This window comes from Nerophis lumbriciformis, linkage group LG31 (assembly GCF_033978685.3).
Source record: "Nerophis lumbriciformis linkage group LG31, RoL_Nlum_v2.1, whole genome shotgun sequence".
Lineage (NCBI taxonomy): Eukaryota > Metazoa > Chordata > Actinopteri > Syngnathiformes > Syngnathidae > Nerophis > Nerophis lumbriciformis.
Window position 1 is genome coordinate 20,331,765 of NC_084578.2, and position 16,644 is coordinate 20,348,408.

Genomic DNA, 16,644 nt, shown 5'->3' on the forward strand with positions numbered 1-16,644 from the left:
ATCAAATATTTAGGCCTACTGTGCTACTGTATTTTAATGTTGGTCATTATGCTGGTACTTGGAGAGCCATGTTTTTTCTGAGGTGGTTGAGAACCACTGGCCTTGTTAATTCTCCTTTATAAATCCCCTCTTGGTTAAATCACATAGAATTGTTTGCACTGTTATATTCCATGGAGTGCTGTTGCCTGTTAGCAAAGCATGCTGGGATGGGGTTAATAAGCCACTCACTGGATGAATCACACCTAAAATGGCCACTGCCTAGACCCAGGCAGCGGCACCACAGCTTGAATCCTGTCTCAGACATGCGCTCCCACTCTGAGCCCACCTCATGGTACGAATGCGTGAATGTGTCGTAACACACATCCCTGTTGGTTGAAACGGGGATGTCGCCTGGAACTGAGAAAAAGAAACAAGGGATGTGATATGCAATATTATTTCACCAATGTATAGTGTTTATACATACATGCATACATGAAACAATGTTCTATGTAACTAATTAATTAAGCTATTTTTGTATTGGATGTATTGATGGTACCAGCATTGCCGACGGTTACAACTTCTTCCAGAACCTTCTCTTTCGCCCCGCCCCTCATGGCCTCCACTACCACATTATAGGAGGCTCCGGACGTCAGTCCAATCAGAGTGGCGCTGTTAGAGGTGCCAGGAAGACGCATCTATCAAGGAGAAGCGGTGATAATTGATGACTCGTGTGACTATCCTATCAGTGATTGATTAGTGTTGTGTTTATACCTGAAAACCTTTTTCTTCGAGGTGTGTAAGAGGATTACAGGACACCTCATACTCTGAAGTGTGGGGGATGGGTTGCCAAAAAAGGGTTGTGATTGTTTGCGCTTCTTGGGGCAACTCTGTCTCGTTGTCAGGGAAACCAAATGCAAGGCCTGGCAGTGGTGTCTCACTCACCTATGCAATAAAAGACGCATTAAACACGCTGTTTGGGGTTCAACAAAATGAACTGAATAACAGCATAAAAAGTAAAAGGATGGTAATGAGAATTGTTTATGGTAAATAACCAGCCTGGAGACCTCCTGTGTCATGCCTTTTGTGTGGGGCTTGTGCAAGTTTCTACTTTTCAAGGTAAAAGCTTGCTTTTCTGGTCTCCTTCCTACTCTTGTGTTTTTTTTTTTTTACTTAATGGTAATGGCAGTTCTACAAACAAATACAATACTTTTAAAAATATCTGTGTATAAAAATAAATGCAAACTATCATACAAATGAGTAAAATACTTGAAAATAGGGTTAGAGTCTTGGTATAGTCTAATTCAGGGGACGGCAACCTTTACCAGTCAAAGAGCCATTTTGACCAGTTTCACAAATTAAAGAAAACAATGGGAGCCACTAAAATCCTTTGAAATTTAACATGAAATAACACTGCATACAAAGTTTTTTTTTTGCTTTATGCTATGTATAAAGCAAGGGTCTCAGACACGCGGTCCACACCTTAATATGAAATTTGGATGTTAATGCGGCCCGCGGGTTTTATATGAATGGCGCTTGACAGCGTCATTCTTGTCAACTCTCCCGATTTTTCCGGTAAACTACGAATTTCAAGGCAACTGCTCTCTCGAACGTGCCGTGAAGGTACAGCATTTAATGCCCACCACAACCAGCGTGCTGGCCCGGCCACGCGTTGTACGGGGCTTCTGTTTGCTCACGTAAGTGACAGCAAGGCATACTTGGTCAACAACCACACAGGTTACACTGACGGTGGAGGTATAAAAAAATTTAACACTCTTACTAATAATGCGCCACACTGTGAACCCACACCAAATACGAATGACAAACACATTTCGGGAGAACATCTGCACCGTAACACAACATAAACACAACAGAACAAATACCCAGAATCCCATGCAGCCCTAACTCTTCCGGGCTACATTATACACCCCCCCTACCAAACCCCGCCCACCTCAACCGACGCACAGGGGGGGGGGGGGGGGGGGTGTGATGTGTGCGGGAGCAGGGTTGGGGTGGGGGCAGGGTTTGGTGGTAGCAGGAGTGTATAATATAGCCCGGAAGAGTCAGGGCTGCATGGGATTCTGGGTATTTGTTCTGTTGTGTTTATGTTGTGTTAAGGTGCAGATGTTCTCCCGAAATGTGTTTGTCATTCTTGTTTGGTTTTGGTTCAGAGTGTGGCGCATTATTAGTAAGAGTGTTAAAGTTGTTTTATATGGACACCGTCAGTGTAACCTGTGTGGCTGTTGACCAAGTATGCCTTGCTGTTGCTTACGTGTTCAAACAAAAGATGCATTATAAAGAGGATGGGCTGGCACGCTGTTTATATAGGTTGTAGAGGGCGCTAAATGCTGTACCATCACGGCACGCCCTTATTATCATTGTTAGGGTGAAAATCGGAGAATATTAATCCTAGGAGGTTTCTGCGAGAGGCCCCAAAATCCGGAAGTCTCCCGGGAAAATCGGGGGGGTCAGCAAGTATGCAGCTGAGCCGCATCAGAGTGATCAAAGAGCCGCATGCGGCTCCGGAGCCGCGGGTTGCCGACCCGTGGTCTAATTAATACATAAAACATTACGAATGAGAAAATTATGAATACAGAAAAAGTGCCCGTTTGTCTATCAACTTGTCGCTTGAAGTATAGTTTGAGCTCACAACAATTAGTGAATGCTGATACATTACACGGTAGAATACAACGTATAAAAAATGCTATGCCATTATCAAATTACGTGGCACAGCTCTGTGCGTTTCTTACAGCATGCTGTAGATGCCACCTAACACCAGCAACATACACTGTTTAACCACTGTCATAATTTGACTCTGTAGCTACATTCTACCCCCTTGTTAATAATAACAGTTTAGATTTATATAGCACTTTTTTCTAGTGACTGACACTGACAACCCATTATTCATTCAATCCACAATCATGCATGGTGGTGAGCTACATTTGTAGCCACAGCTGCTCTAGTGTAGACTGATGGAAACATGGTGGCCAGCGTGCGCGAATGGTCTATCCGAAAACCACTAAACATTCATTCACATTCATACATCAGTGTGGGTGGCACCGGCAGCAAGGTGGGTAAAGTGTCTTACCCAAAGACTAAGGCTGTCAAACGATTAAAATATTTATCGCGATTCATCGCAGTGTTCAGAGTTAACTTGAAATTAATCACGATAATCGCAGATGAATAGAACTTTTTGTCATCAATAAGTGTACCCTAGACAGATAATTTTCCAGTTTTTATTACCATGACTGGACAATTAGTTTGCTTAAATGAAATGTGTTTTAAACACCATGTTTTTTTTTTTTAAAACAGCTCAACACCAAAAGGACATAAACAATGAGAATAAAAAAAATAATACTTGCAGTGCGTTGTTGTCTTGCCAAATTTTGTATTTTATAGGACTACAGAATTTGTATTCCGGCTGTAGAAGCACTCAAGTGTACTCAGAGGAGAGGAGCTACACGTCCATGTTTAGATGTCCGTTTCACACATTAATAACACAAAATGTGGATTTTTACAATCATGGTTTGATTTTCAAAGATGTTTCATAATGTAATCTATGAACAAATGCTTCTGATATTCTGTACATTACATGTTGTACAAGTTACTGGTATTCATATTGCTGCACGACAATGTTTTAACCTTCTCTATTTATTAGTAAAATGTAATATTCAGCCTGCTAAACATTGTGTGATTGCGGACTATCAATCAATTAATGCACTCAACATAATGTACACACGGACTCGAAGCTCCTCCTCTCTACAAGCGGCACAGCACACCAGGAGGCGTTTGCTCCAATGATGTCGTCTCACGGCGATCAAAGATAAAATGGTCTTGTCTTGTCGGGAGAACAAATTGCCATGGCTTTGGATCTGAGATTTCCATTATTTCCCCCTTTATTTGTGCATTTCTGCTTGCTATTTGTGTGGCTCAACAGTAACTGAACGGCATTACATTTCCACACACTATGAAATGGACCAAGAATCAAAAATGATTTCCGTTAAAGGAACTTATAGTTGACACGTTATTATTGCGTTAACTTTGACAGCCCTACCAAAGACGCAATGACTGGAGTGTCGGAAGCTGGATTCGTACCAGTAACCCTCACGTTTCTGGACCGGCATTTTACAATCTGAGCCACGCTGTCCTTTACATATGCACGACTAAAACGGCTTATTTAACAATTAAAATAAGTGTCAATTGATTGCAACAATCATACTCACAAACCTATCAATGACTCCAACATAAAAATGATTTGCTAATTTGTCTTTTTGACCCGCTGAGCTTACCCAGGCATGACACGAGAGACTGCAGCAATACCAGACTCAAAATAACACCCACCTTGACCAAAGGCACCCTGTTTCCATCAGGACCAGCCACAGGAATATAGACCAGAGGTTCTCTGAGTATGGGTCTCTGACCTTCTTTGGGTCCACCATGGGGTCCATGAAGTCCGTTATTAGGACCAAGGCTCTGGTATTCAGTGTAGATGTGCTGCCCCTGCTGCCCCAGCCGGCTCTGGCCACTCGTGCCAGCCAAATGGACCTGGTTGGTGTCAAAGCTAAATGTAGAGGAGAGAAGATGAAGAGGCTGATATCCAAATATGTCTTGCTTCATTGTTAAGACTCCACAGATCAAGGCTAATCAAGTGGCTGACCACTTGGGAGACAAACATTATCCTAAAAAAGTTCTCCTGTTGGACTACTGTACATACATTGGTAGAACCATGCATTGACATTTTAACCTTGTTAGAAAACACAGGACAATGGACGCCAAACTTGTGATTTACATCAAGGCATCCCTTTAAGTCCTCTCCTTTTTGACAGTTACACATTTTTTTCATAATGTGATTCATGTAACTATGGTGTGTCTGACGCTTGTTTATTTCAGATGCAGTTACTAGCAAATTGTTCAACTTTTTTAGTTATACTAGTAGTGTTCTACAAGGTTCCATTGTAGGTCCTCTCTTTTTCATCCTTTTGGATATTCAACTGGTGGCCCGCAGGTTCGGGCCAAAAAACTTGAGAGAGACTCACAATTTCTATGAGTGCTTTCATAGAGATGATCTTTGACTAGCGTTTTTGCACAACGTCCCTAAAAACAGCAGAGCTGGGCTGTAACTCTCACAAAAATAAGTAGACCAAAATCAAATGCCTGTTTCTCCGGACAATACAAAATAAGACTAATAATGAAGGAAAAAGTCTGGTCCCACGGTCCTTAGATTTCTGGAAATGTGGTTCCACAAAAAGTTGAATATCTGCCAATTCACTTGAGGTTTTTATGAGTAAATTTCTCATATTAATTATTTGGTTCATCAGATTCTTACATCTTGTCATTGAAGGACTCTGGAACATCCAAAATGTCAGTGGTGGGGCGATGAGGAACAGGAAGCTTTGGCAGCTCAGGCACCAATAGAGGCGGAGTCATAGCTGGTTCTGATTGGACAGAATACAAAGGATTTCACTGCTCAAGACATGACCAGCAGGGGGAAGCAAATCTCTAAAAGCATCAGCGCTCAGAGGCCTCATTTTGTCAGATTAATTATTTTGTTCCTGAGCATATTTTAACATGAGATGTGAAAGAACAATGTAGACACAGATGACTTTAGCAGTACTTACGGGTCCGGGCTTTGCCCATGAGAGGTATACTTCTCAAAGTATTTTGCAGGGCAACAATCTTAATGACATATTCTTTTCCTGGTTTCAGACCTGTGAGAAAACATTAAATACAACATTAGTTCTGCATTTTATTATCTTTCCATCTATTACTGTACATTTGTCAGAGTGAAGTAAATCCCTTCCCGCCACATACTATTGATCATGGCGTAGCTCTGTCCTGCATGAGGCCTTGGGATAACTTCTTGAGGCAAACCCCCAGCCTCCTCATAGGTCACATAATAGCCAGTTACCCCCGGACTACGGGAACGCTCCCATGTAAAAGTAATGCTGGTGGGCTTCAAGGAAGTAAACTGGATATTGGTGGGTGGGCTGACCACTGGTTTTGCTGAAAAAGACAGGCAAGTACATTAAACATTCAGAAACCACATTCACATGAAATGATCGGTCACTTAATATCAATCACGTAAATCAAATTTTGGTTCAAGTAAAACACTATTCTTGTATGGAGTTATAAAACAACGACCAATGCTTACCTGTGGAGGCTGAGAGGGTAAGAGGTACGCTGCGGCCATTTCCTTTCAGTGTATAGATGTTGATCTTATAATTTGTACCAGGCTCCAGCCCTATAGAGGCAAAGGCATGTGAGGAACCTATTTGTTAATCTGTATGATAGTGCTTTGCAGCAGAAGTGTGGTTTGCGCTACACTCAAAGGACACACAATTTGTTCATTGCACAATCTATTAAGTTCCAGTGAGGGTAAATAGGAGCACTACCAAAAAATCTACCTTTGCAAAGATAGTAATGAGCAATTTTGAAAAACATCTTGAAAAAAATATTCATTTAAAATGTATATTTTTTGTGCCTAATATCTGCATACCTGAGATAGTATATGAGCGCAAGTCAGAGCCAATTATCCTTTGGATGGGTGTGTAGCTTGTAGAGGAAGTGGGTGTGGCTTCAACAAGGAAGCCTGAGAAAATCTCCCCTGTTTTGGAGCGCCACGTCAAAGTAATGGAGGAATCATTGACATCTGAGATGCGGACGCGGCGAGGGGGGCTGATATCTTGGATACAATGGGAAAAAAAGAGGTCAGGAAAAATGATGAGGGAGAGATCCTGTTGTGGCACGAATGAACACAAGTATGTTGTTTATATACACGGTAACCCCCAAAAAAGGAAATATTTTTCAGCGTATACAAGTCAGCTTTGTGCATGAAATTAGGAATGTCCCGATTCGATATTGATATTGGATATCGGTCTCATACCAGCAAAGAAACAAGTATCGTATTATATTGGCTTGCATCTAAAAATATCTGATATAATCTCCAGGCGGGAACATGCTTAATCAGTATCATGCAGTATCATGCGTCAAACTTTCGAAAAGCACTACAAAATGTACTCATTGCAGTAAATCATTTTGACTTCTTCCTTTTGTAGGTTATAGTGTTTGATCAATTTGAATGTATTATTATTTATTGAGTTTATTAAATGTTATTAATTCCAGGCAAATTTAAGTACATTAAATATTTTTTGTGAAGAACTAAAAAAATGCTAATAAAGTTATTATTTTTGTAGTTTCATCTACGTTACTTCTACTTTATCAAACAATTATAGTTGCATATTACTTAGTCTCAAAGTCAAAAGCTATTTAAAAGTATTCAGTAACAAACATCTCTCGATCATTCAACTTTCTGTGGCATGACCTTAATTTAATGAATTATTGTGAGTACAAAACACAAATTAACACTTCACTTTATCCATCCTTCATAAGGTTAGTGTTTTCATTCCTACCATTGTTCTGAATAATTTCACTTGATCAAACGTTTTATAACATTCCACACTACAAAATACTACAATTATGTACTTTTATGTCTTAATTTGAGTCTTTTTCATGCCTGCTATTGTTGTCTGTTTGACTGAATTCACTTGATCAAACCTTTTCTAATATTCCACACTGTATGTACTATGATTCCTGCTTATATTGTATCGAGTTAATATTGGTATCAGCCAACACTCAAGGCTCCAATATCGGTATCATATCTTAGGTGAAAGGGTGAAAATCGAGATACCCCTACATGCAAAACTGAAACAATAGTCTTCCCTAACATGTCTTGGTCAAGAAAGGAAAATACATTTTGCATGGAGGTCTACTTCTCCAACAAATCATACACTGTAGAGCAAGCACATTCTTAAGTTTCAGTGTCGTCATGCTCCATTAAAAATCTTTTTTTTTTACTGTGTTTGAAGTTCAAAATCGTAATTCTAAAGTTTGAGATATTTACAATTTTGCACGTCTGCAAGTTTGCCTACAATGCCGCGGAGCCCATTTGGAACATATTTTGGAAAGAACATGACTTTTATGCAAAGCGACCCAGATAACTGAAATTTAGAAAAAAAAAAAAAAACTTACTCTCTAGGGTAGTAAGCTCCCCTTGGACAGGCCTGCTGGTCAGAGAGTTTTTCAGTGCATAAACATGTACATCATAAGTAGTTGCAACCTAAAAAGAAACAATAGGGTCAAGCATGACAGTCATGAATAGTCACAGTACAATACTGCCATATATTCCACGTAAAAAATTACCATTATTTAACTGTAAAATCAAGTCTACTTTTCTATTACAAAACCTAAAACGTGAGTAATTCAAATAACATTGCGTCAAGAAAGACGTTTATCTTGCAATGATTCTCCATTCAAACATTAAACCTATCTATTGAGTCCTATTTAACAGATAGACATTCACCATGAGGCCAGTAATATGAGCTTGTGTTGCATCTGGGGCCAGATTCATCTCTTTGGTGGGTCCGCTCTTGCTTTTAGGGTTCACCACAACGCGGTAGCCTGTGAGGCCTGTTTGACCAGGTAGTCGGTTTTCTTGACCCAACACAGTCCAGTGCATGTTGAAGGAGGTGGGGCTAACTTGGGAGAACTGTAGGTTGGTGGGCGGTGAGATCCCTGTGTTGAAAAAGTGTTAAAAAAGGTGTCATGGACATAATGGAGAGTGATAAGACAGTTGGCGCTTGATTTACTAAAATTCCAATACCGCACGCTAACGGTGTGTATAAACAATAAAATTGCATGTACCTTTAGTGGGTGTGTTGCGTGTGATCAACTAGCATTGCGCGTACAACTTAGAAATGGAGCAGACTGCCTTATTTAAATGAGGATTTTGCGTGTACTGTACAGGGCAGACACTCGATCATTTACTGTACATTCATGTTTTCATCCTACCTGTGGCGTGTGCTATGTTTTTAAACTTGCACAAGAGACATCTACCACGTTTTATGGGCATTCTAGACACAATCCAAAGTACATCTACAATGGAACCCACTTTTTTTTTCTTTTTTTTCAGTGCTGAAGGTGCGCTCGATGGGAGAGGCTGCACTTACTGTGTTCAAAATACAAACAATTTTTACCCGAATACGTTTTTTTTCACATAGGAGATATGTTAAGATTAAATATTCGATGTGAAAAAACACCATTAAAAACACTAAAGGATACCAAAACACATCAAATTATCTAGTTTTAAATCAACCCCTTATGTTAGTCGGCATGCAGTAAAAAAATATAAAAGGATGTTGCTGATTAGACAACATGTCTAATATTTTTTTATTTTTTTATTTTTTATTTCGGACAGTTCAAATATGTATCTATCGTCTGTCTTTGCAGTGGCAGCACTGATCCTGAAGTTGTTTGTGTAACTGTCAGTTTGCACATATTTTTCAGACGTGCTAAATAAAGAAGTTCATTTAGGAGTCGCAATCACTTGCTAATATAGTAAATCAGGCTTTGTGTGCTAAACACACTTGCATTTTTCTCCTGCAAGTACTGTAGCCGTTCTGACGATCAATATGTTTTGCATATTAATGAAGACAGAGACGCAAAATGGATTGCACGTCTTATTCTGCTCACAACACAATCTACTGCACATGTTTTCGTAGATCAGCTTTGCGCGTGCTATCAAGTGTGCATGTGTTTTAAAAACCTTTAAACCTTCAAACCTTAGTAAATCAAGCCCTTGGTGCTTAATTTTCACATGAAAATGGTGGCAGGGTGAGAAAGTTCCATCAAAAACATGGGTCAACAATAATCTGAACATATACACACGCGACATTCGTACCATACTGGATTTGACCACCATTCCCCCTTCCTTTATACCTGTCTGTGTTTACTCTTTTTACCTTCAGGTTACTGTAGATTTCCCGTATTTTAACCCACACATTGCTCAAAGCGACTGACAAGAGTTGCGTGATCTACTGTGTCGAATGCAGCAGTTAGATCATATGTAAAGAAATTAAAATGTCAGATTCAGTTGATCTAAAAAGATCATTAAAATCCTTGAAAGTAGAGATGTCCGATACAGGAGGATATTATCGGCCGATAAATGCTTTAAAATGTAATATCGGAAATTATCGGTATTGGTTTCTAAATTATCGGTATCGGTTTCAAAAGGTAACATTTATGACTTTTTAAAACGCCGCAGGGAGAAGTACAGAGCGCCAAAAAAACCTTAAAGGCACTGTCTTTGCGTGCCGGCCCAGTCACATAATATATGCGGCTTTTACACACACACAAGTGAATGCAAGGCATACTTGATCAACAGCCATACAGGTCACACTGAGGGTGGTCGTATAAACAACTTTAACACTGTTACAAATATACGCCACACTGTGAACCCAGACCAAACAAGAATGACGAACACATTTTGGGAGAACATCCGCACCGTAACACAACATAAACACAACAGAACAAATACCCAGAACCCCTTGCAGCATTAACTCTTCCGGGACGCTACAACATACACCCCCCACTACCACCAAACCCTGCCCCCTCCCAAACCGGCCCACCTCAACCCCGGCCCCCCAACCCCGCCCACCTCAACCTCCCCCACCCCATCTCCCGTATTCGGAGGTCTCAAGGTTGGCAAGTATGCTCTAGTATACTCTGGACTGAAGCTGTGTGCCTTCATTGTTTTTGTAGCTGTTGTTTTGAGGCATGTTTAAAAAAAATAAAAAAAATAATTCACTTTGTGAGAGTCAAAGTATAGTATTTCCCATAGTTGTAATGGGTATCAGGATTATCTCAGGGAGAGCATGTCCCAAATTCCAAGCTGTTTTGAGGCATGTTAAAAAAAATAATGCACTTTGTGACTTTAATAATAAATATGGCAGTGCCATGTTGGCACTTTTTTCCATAACTGGAGTTGAAGTTGTTCTCTTATTTTGGAAAACCTTGTTTTTGATTGATTGATTGATTGAAACTTGTATTAGTAGATTGCACAGTACAGTACATATTCCGTACAATTGACCACTAAATGGTAACACCCGAGTAAGTTTTTTAACTTGTTTAAGTCGGCGTCCACGTTAATCAATTCATGGTAAAGTTACATTGTTTAATGCATACAGCGGGGTATCGGTTGATATCGGCAGAGGTAATTAAGAGTTGGACAATATCGGAATATCGGATATCAGCAAAAAAGCCATTATCGGACATCTCTACTTGAAAGTCCAGATTTTATTGTATGAAAGGCTTTAAAACCTTCTTTATTGATAGGATAAGGTATGATAGAAGGATAGGATAGCACGTTATTGTCATTGCACTTAAAAAGTGCAGCACAATTACATGTTCAGCACAGACCTGTTCAAGACAGAACAGGAACGCTGATGGGTCACCACTACATGATAGCTTGCAAGTCAAAATAAGAGCGAAATTGTAAATGCACAGCTTTCCCTACATTTTAAAAAAATAAAAGAAAGCTTTGAAATGGGTTTAAAATATAAAGATATAACACATACTTTCATTATTGACTTTGTGAATCATTTGCAGACTTATTTGGAGTCGTTGTGATTATTTTGTTTGCAAAAAGTTGCTGCCAACTTTTATTAATCGCAAGAGGACAGATCACATCAATTAAATGATACGTTCTATTCGGTTGCCTCTCGCTCAAAGACAGCTGGGATAGGCTGCAGCTTACCCATGACCCTAATGAGGATAAGCGAGCGGTATAGATGTCATGACCTGTTGACAAGATCATGTCTTGTTTTAGTTTAGTTATAATCCTTCTGTGTTTAGTGTGTAATTCTGTTTTCAGAGTTCCTTTGCTCCCTTGTTTATCTTCTTGTTGCGAGGAGCACTGAGTGTACACACCTGCCTCTGTGTGTTGATTGGGACACAGACCTGTGGCCAATTCCACTCAAGCACCTTCGTTATGCCAGTCCCGCTGTTCAGTTGGTGCAGGGCCATTACTAGCCAAAAGCTACTGTTTATGTTTCATGTTAGCTGTCTGCTACTGTCTTTGTGTGTTATGCTATGCTAAGTTTTTTCCTTAGGCTTCACGTGCCATTCTCAGCAGTACGCGTCTTTGTATTTTGCCCTGTATAAGGATTAAAACTAATTTTACCTTCACTTTGCCTCCTACTTCCGCATATTGGGATCACAAACAAACCACCATCATGCCAAGACGTGACAATATAAAATGGATGGATGGTTCTATTATGTTGTGTTACTGCACTTAACCTAAATTTAAGGATTATTCTCACACTTATTTGACATCATTAGTAGAGCTGTCTGATAATATCGGGCTGCCGATATTATCGGCCGATAAATGCTTTAAAATGTCATATCGGAAATTATCGGTATCGGTTTCAAAAAGTAAAATGTATGACTTTTTAAAACGCCGTTGTACGGAGTGGTACACGGACGTAGGGAGAAGTACAGAGCGCCAATAAACCTTAAAGGCACCGCGTGCCGACCCAATCTCATAATATCTACGGCCTTTCACACACACAAGTGAATGCTAAGCATACTTGGTCAACAGCCATACAAGTCACACTGAGGGTGGCCGTATAAACAACTTTAACAATGTTACAAATATGCGCCACACTGTGAACCCACACCAAACAAGAATGACAAACACATTTTGGGAGAACATACGCACCGTAACACAACATAAGCACAACAGAACAAATACCCAGAACCCCTTGCAGCACTAACTCTTCCGGGACACTACAATATACACCCCCCGCTACTCCCTAAAACCCCGCCCCCCCAACCTCCTCATGCTCTCTCAGGGAAAGCATGTCCCACATTCCAAGCTGCTGTTTTGAGGCATGTTAAAAAAAATAATGCACTTTGTGACTTCAATAATAAATATGGCAGAGCCATGTTGGCATTTTTTTCCATAAGTTGAGTTGATTAATTTATGTACCTGCTTAGGCTGCTGCCCCCGCGACCCGACCTCGGATAAGCGGAAGAAGATGGATGGATGGATGGATGGATGGAGTTGATTAATTTTGGAAAACCTTGTTACATTGTTTAATGCATCCAGCGGGGCATCACAACAAAATTAGGCATAATAATGTGTTGATTCCACGACTGTATATATCGGTATCGGTTGATATCGGAATCGGTAATTAAGAGTTGGACAATAGCGGAATATCGGATATCGGCAAAAAAGCCATTATCGGACATCTCTAGTCATTAGTTTTCATGAAAAGAGCACACCTATTTATTTTGCACGCAAATGCTGTCATGGGTAAGCGAGCGTGCTGTGGGTTTCGTTTAAAAAATAATTTTAAGTTGTGTAATTAATTTGTCAATTATCATTGGATAATTAATTGTTGGAGAGATGCTTATTTGCTTAAAGTGCCCTCGAGAAAGGTAAAGAACCTCTTCAAGCTCAGCTTTACGGTAGCTACATCTGTCCTTACATGTCTCTACGTGTGTGGTCTGGTTCTGTGTGGTGTGGAATGCGATACATATAGCAAAGTGTAAAGGGAATTTCCCCGTGACGGATTTTAAACAGTATGATGATAAAAAAATAAAATAACCCAAAAAAGAGCAGGGTTTGACCTTTTCACATAATAGTAAAAGTATCTTAACATATATTTAATCTAAAAACAGACATTTTGTGGATTCTGACTTTCCAAATAAATATCAAAAGACTCAAACCTGTAGCTTGCGTGCCAACCAGTGGTGTGCTGACTGTGTCGTCATGCAGGGCAATGACTTTCACAGTGTATTCAGTGCCAGGCTGCAGGCCATAGATAACGGCGGACTCATCATCTCCTCGAGGAGCAGGTCGCAGTTCTCTTTCACCCTCCTCAGAGCTGGAATACAGGACTCGGTAAGAAGTAACAGTTCCATCAGGACTGTCCCAGGCGATCCTTAGCGAGGTGGAGTCGATGTCCGAGAAGGTCAAATCTTTGGGACGGTCGACATCTAAGAATAAGGACAATGTTCAAATACAAAAGATACATTCCCCCAAATCATTAAATAATAAATGACAGGAAAATGTGTTTGTTTGTGTTTGTTTAATAAAGGGCTTTTCAATTGGCGGCTCAGGTTCCAAATCCGGCCCGGAAATGACATCATACTAGCCCCTGAGTTCAGTTCAAAACTTGGTGGAAAATGTTTTTTGCAGCAAATTCCTAAAAACATTTGAGTGCTCCTGTTGGGAACTTGGACCACTGTAAAGACATTGGCAGATCTTTGCATTGACATTTTAACCTTCTGGCGTCCAAACTTGCGATTTAGACAACTCAGATGTTTTTCAAAGCACCTCTTTAAGTCCTCTTATTTTTGGCAGTTAAACGTTTGGAACTAAGGTGTTGCTTGTTTACTTCAGATGCAGTGAGTAGTCATTTGTTTAACTTATTTAGTTATACTAGTGGTGTTCCTCAAGGTTCCATTTTAGGTCCTCACATTTTCATCATTTAGGCTATTTAGCTGGTGGCCTGCCAGTTCACTTTAAAAAACTTGTGAGGCTCACATTTTTGCAGAAAATCCCTAAAAAACAGCAGAGGGCTTCTGTAGCAATGACAAAATCAATACATCAAAATCCAATGTCTACAAAGCTAGTTCTCCGGAATATATACAAAATAGGACTAAAAGTGAAAGGAGAAGTCCTAGCTTTCTATAAATATGGCCCTTAAAACAATGTAGTTGAATGTTCAATTCAGTTCAGTTTCAGTTTATTTCGAACATGCATACGATACAATATAATGCATCACAAATTTCAAGTTGTTTCATTACAGCACGTCTGAAAAGGAGTAGGAAGAAGCTGAGCTTATTTAATCCTACCCCTTTTCATACCATATAAATTTTAGCCCATTTCCTTGTTCTCTGTAACAAAACAGTGAATAAATAATAAATAAATAATATACCATAGTAAGTAAACAAATATTAAATACATAAATAATCTTTATCTCAAAAAAAAAAAAAAAAAAGGGTTCAAGATGTTCATCATAATTATTGTTCTGTGTACTTTGTGAACACTTCTCTCACTCTCTTAAACTGAATCTTATTGGTGCTTTGTGTGATTTATTTGGTTAATCCATTCCATAATTTAATTCAACATACGGATATACTAAAGGTTTTAAGTGTTGTACGAGCATACACATATTTTAAATTAGATGTTCCTCTAAGGTTATATTTCTCCTCTTTTGTTGAGAAGAATTGTTGAACATTCTTGGGTAGCAGGTTATAGTTTGCTTTGTACATAATTTTAGCTGTTTGCATCCATAAATTTTCTACGGCTTGTCCCTTCCGGGGTTGCGGGGGCGTGGGGGGGACACGGGACTGGACTCGGCCGAAAGGCAGGGGACACTCCGGACAAGTCGCTACCTCATCGCAGCGCCAACACAGATAAACATTTCGTAACCAAATAAGAAGAAAACCTTACTTGTTACAGCATTCAGCACCAGTGGGGAACTCTCTCCATCTTGTCCCACAGCATACACACTAAAAGTGTATTCAGCTGTTGGCATCAGGCCTGAGAAAGTCATCTCTGTTTGGTCTAGAAATACAAAAGTGGGAAAAAGGATTCATAACCCATTTTAGTCAACTGAGATGAAAGGAATATGAAGAATTATTCAGAGCTAGTCAAGCTCACCAAAACCAAAAAGTTACCTGGCGCCACCACCTCAGTGAAAGATGAACCCTGTCCATTTCTGGGGACCCCAGTCACCCTGTATCCCTTGATAGGGCCCTGGGCTGGGCTCCACCTTACTGTGACACTGTTGTCATTAACATCCATCACTTCCATGTCAGAGGGAGAGTCTATGCCTGAAACCATGGATAAAAGTAGGATGGCGTTAATGTGGACATTGTGAAAAGTAAGAGATCTACGCTAGTGTACCTGTCTTATGTGTGACATAGATTGGAGTGCTTGATGCGGGGCTATCTCCTCTGCCAGTTACAGCATAGACAGTGACGGTGTAGTCGGTACCAGGCTGCAGGTTTGTAATTGTTGCAGTGGACTGAGAACCAGGTACAGTGAACTCCTTCGGATTACTGTGGCCTCCTGAATAACAAGGCATTGACACAGTAACATTTACTGGAAAGAAACAAGACATTTTGACTCTCATTGACATAGAGCTGCACAATTTTGGCCAACAATAAAATCCAGATGTGTTACTCTGACAACTTGATTTTCCATTACAATTTAGATTTTTTGGTAAAAACGACATAAGCCAAAAAGCTGGGTTCCACAAATGACCCCCCAGGCCACATATTAAATACCGCTGGTTTACTTATTTCACTAAAAGTTAAAGTTAAAGTACCAATGATTGTCACACACACACTAGGTGTGGCGAGATTATTCTCTGCATTTGACCCATCACCCTTGATCACCCCCTGGGAGGTGAGGGGAGCAGTGGGCAGCAGCGGTGGCCGCGCCCGGGAATCATTTTGGTGATTTAACCCCCAATTCCAACCCTTGATGCTGAGTGCCAAGCAGGGAGGTAATGGGTCCCATTTTTATAGTCTTTGGTATGACTCGGCCGGGGTTTGAACTCACAACCTACCGATCTCAGGGCGGACACTCTAACCACTAGGCCACTGAGTAGGTGGGTAAAGATGGAGGAGTGTCTCAAAGCTGTGTCTTCAAGTTCTTAGCGCTTATGGAATTTATAAAGGTCGGCTTGCTTCTGCAGGTGTGTTGGTACTTGTAGAGTAACTACATTACCCAGAAGTATTTGCGGCAAAGCAGGACCGGAAATATAGACTGCACAGGAAAAAATGCCCCTCTTAAAAAGAGTAAAAAATGTATAA

The 16,644-nt window shown here is 40.2% G+C and overlaps 1 protein-coding gene across 1 annotated transcript in view; it reads right to left on the reverse strand.

The window, feature by feature from the left end:
- fn1a (fibronectin 1a) overlaps positions 1-16,644 on the reverse strand; it is an 83,641-nt gene that overhangs the window by 8,810 nt on the left and 58,187 nt on the right. The window contains exons 31-45 of the mRNA XM_061926488.1: positions 15,731-15,895; positions 15,502-15,657; positions 15,275-15,388; positions 13,543-13,812; positions 8,336-8,547; positions 8,005-8,092; positions 6,473-6,658; positions 6,128-6,217; positions 5,788-5,979; positions 5,595-5,684; positions 5,303-5,411; positions 4,318-4,537; positions 751-921; positions 536-674; positions 229-396 (exon numbers count right to left, since the gene is read on the reverse strand). Of these exons, the coding sequence (XP_061782472.1) occupies positions 229-396; positions 536-674; positions 751-921; positions 4,318-4,537; positions 5,303-5,411; positions 5,595-5,684; positions 5,788-5,979; positions 6,128-6,217; positions 6,473-6,658; positions 8,005-8,092; positions 8,336-8,547; positions 13,543-13,812; positions 15,275-15,388; positions 15,502-15,657; positions 15,731-15,895 (2,370 nt within the window). The remainder of the gene's footprint in view (positions 1-228; positions 397-535; positions 675-750; positions 922-4,317; positions 4,538-5,302; positions 5,412-5,594; positions 5,685-5,787; positions 5,980-6,127; positions 6,218-6,472; positions 6,659-8,004; positions 8,093-8,335; positions 8,548-13,542; positions 13,813-15,274; positions 15,389-15,501; positions 15,658-15,730; positions 15,896-16,644) is intronic.